Consider the following 1658-nt stretch of genomic DNA (forward strand, 5'->3'; position numbering starts at 1 on the left):
AATTAAAAAATAAAAAAAAAAAAAAACTTTTAACAAACATTTTATTTATCATCATTTGAAATATTGCTTAAATGATAGAATACAATGATTGCTAGGTATTTCCACAGTACCATCATAATTTCATCAAATCAATCGATAATTTAAACCAGAAGTGATCTACTTTCATTGAGGCATAGTTGATAAAATGTTCGAGCTTTTCGTACAGCATCACCATCCAATCCTTCTATATTCTTTTGTTCCAATAAACCTATAATAATTATATTTTATCAATAATCTATTTAAAGTATTAAAATTATTTTAAATTAAAATTAAAATTTAATCAAAAATTTATTACATTTAAATTAAAATAATTATGGAAAGTGTAAAATAATATGCATAAATAAAAATTAAAAATTAACCTTTCAAAGCTAATTCAAGATCTTGTCCTAAATTTTCAAAATTTGACACTGATGGTGCATCATCCGGAATTGGATGCTCTTTAATCCAATTTCCGCATGCATATTCGTAAAAATTTTCACATGGATCCATTTTTGCATTCATTGATGACAAAATTACCGATGCTGCATATACATATATATTCATATATATATATATATGACAAAAAAATAAAAATAAGTAATTAAATACCTAGTCAAGCAATTCTGATAAGTAATTAAGTTTCGATCAAAAAGTTGTACATAAATGATATGTTTTGTACAGGTATTAACAGGTAATTGATTATGCTTCTATGTAAATTCCACAACGGATAATTATCACATTCATATTATATGTAATAAAATTAGATAACATAAATTGGAATTGTCGATGAAATCCCGGGGAGAATGAAATCCCGGGAAGAAGCAATAAATCAGTATTCTCTTTGTTATAAAATTGATACTGTTGGATATAACATGTTGTATGGGTTGATTATATGGGTTTGCAATGTAAAATGTAAGCAAAAATTGTGTATCAATTGTATTGTCTATATACTCTAACAAATATCTTCATTCCGCATGCGTCAACAAAGGTCTCCATTCCGCATGCGCTAACAAAGATCACCATTCCGCATGCGCTAACAAAGATGCTAATTCATGTAATCTCAGAAATGTACCAGAGGATCTTCCCTATTCGAGGATTCATATTACTATATCGTATTATATTACTATATCATATTACTATATCATATTCATATTATTATATTACTATATCATATTCATATCATATTACTATCTATCATCATTAAATTGTCATATCGAAGTTATGATTGCTGAGTGAGTCTGTTATATTGACAAACTTATTGTAATAAAGGTTTAATTATTCAGGATTTGAGGTATTATGAACTAATGAGACAGAAACAATCCTCAATCTTTGTCATTGTTGAAGAGAATCATTGAGAGAAATTGAAAGTAAATTTAAAAAAAAAAAATGAAAGAGATGGAAAAGAAAAACGGAAAATAAATGCAAACTTAAAATTAATTAATTTCAATATCTAATTTGTACTAAATCGTTCAATCAGTAATTGATAATTATAATAATAAGAATAATAGTTTGTTCAAAATGATATATCAAGAGAAATGAGAGAGATAAAATTAAAAAATAATACATATAAATAAAGAAGCGTTAAATAAAACTCTTGAAAGTTAGGGGAAAAAAAATGCGGAAGAAATCGGAAATCAACC

The 1658-nt window shown here is 25.7% G+C and overlaps 1 protein-coding gene across 1 annotated transcript in view; it reads right to left on the bottom strand.

The window, feature by feature from the left end:
* Nucleotides 1-1658, bottom strand: part of LOAG_18328 (hypothetical protein) — a gene marked incomplete at its 3' end in the record, with an annotated part of 4701 nt that overhangs the window by 2220 nt on the left and 823 nt on the right. Inside the window, exons 2-3 of the mRNA XM_020450990.1 lie at nucleotides 399-560; nucleotides 161-247 (exon numbers count right to left, since the gene is read on the bottom strand). Of these exons, the coding sequence (XP_020305270.1) occupies nucleotides 161-247; nucleotides 399-540 (229 nt within the window). The 5' untranslated portion in view covers nucleotides 541-560. The remainder of the gene's footprint in view (nucleotides 1-160; nucleotides 248-398; nucleotides 561-1658) is intronic.

The sequence above is a fragment of the Loa loa genome, assembly GCF_000183805.2.
Source record: "Loa loa unplaced genomic scaffold supercont3.264, whole genome shotgun sequence".
NCBI classification, from domain to species: domain Eukaryota; kingdom Metazoa; phylum Nematoda; class Chromadorea; order Rhabditida; family Onchocercidae; genus Loa; species Loa loa.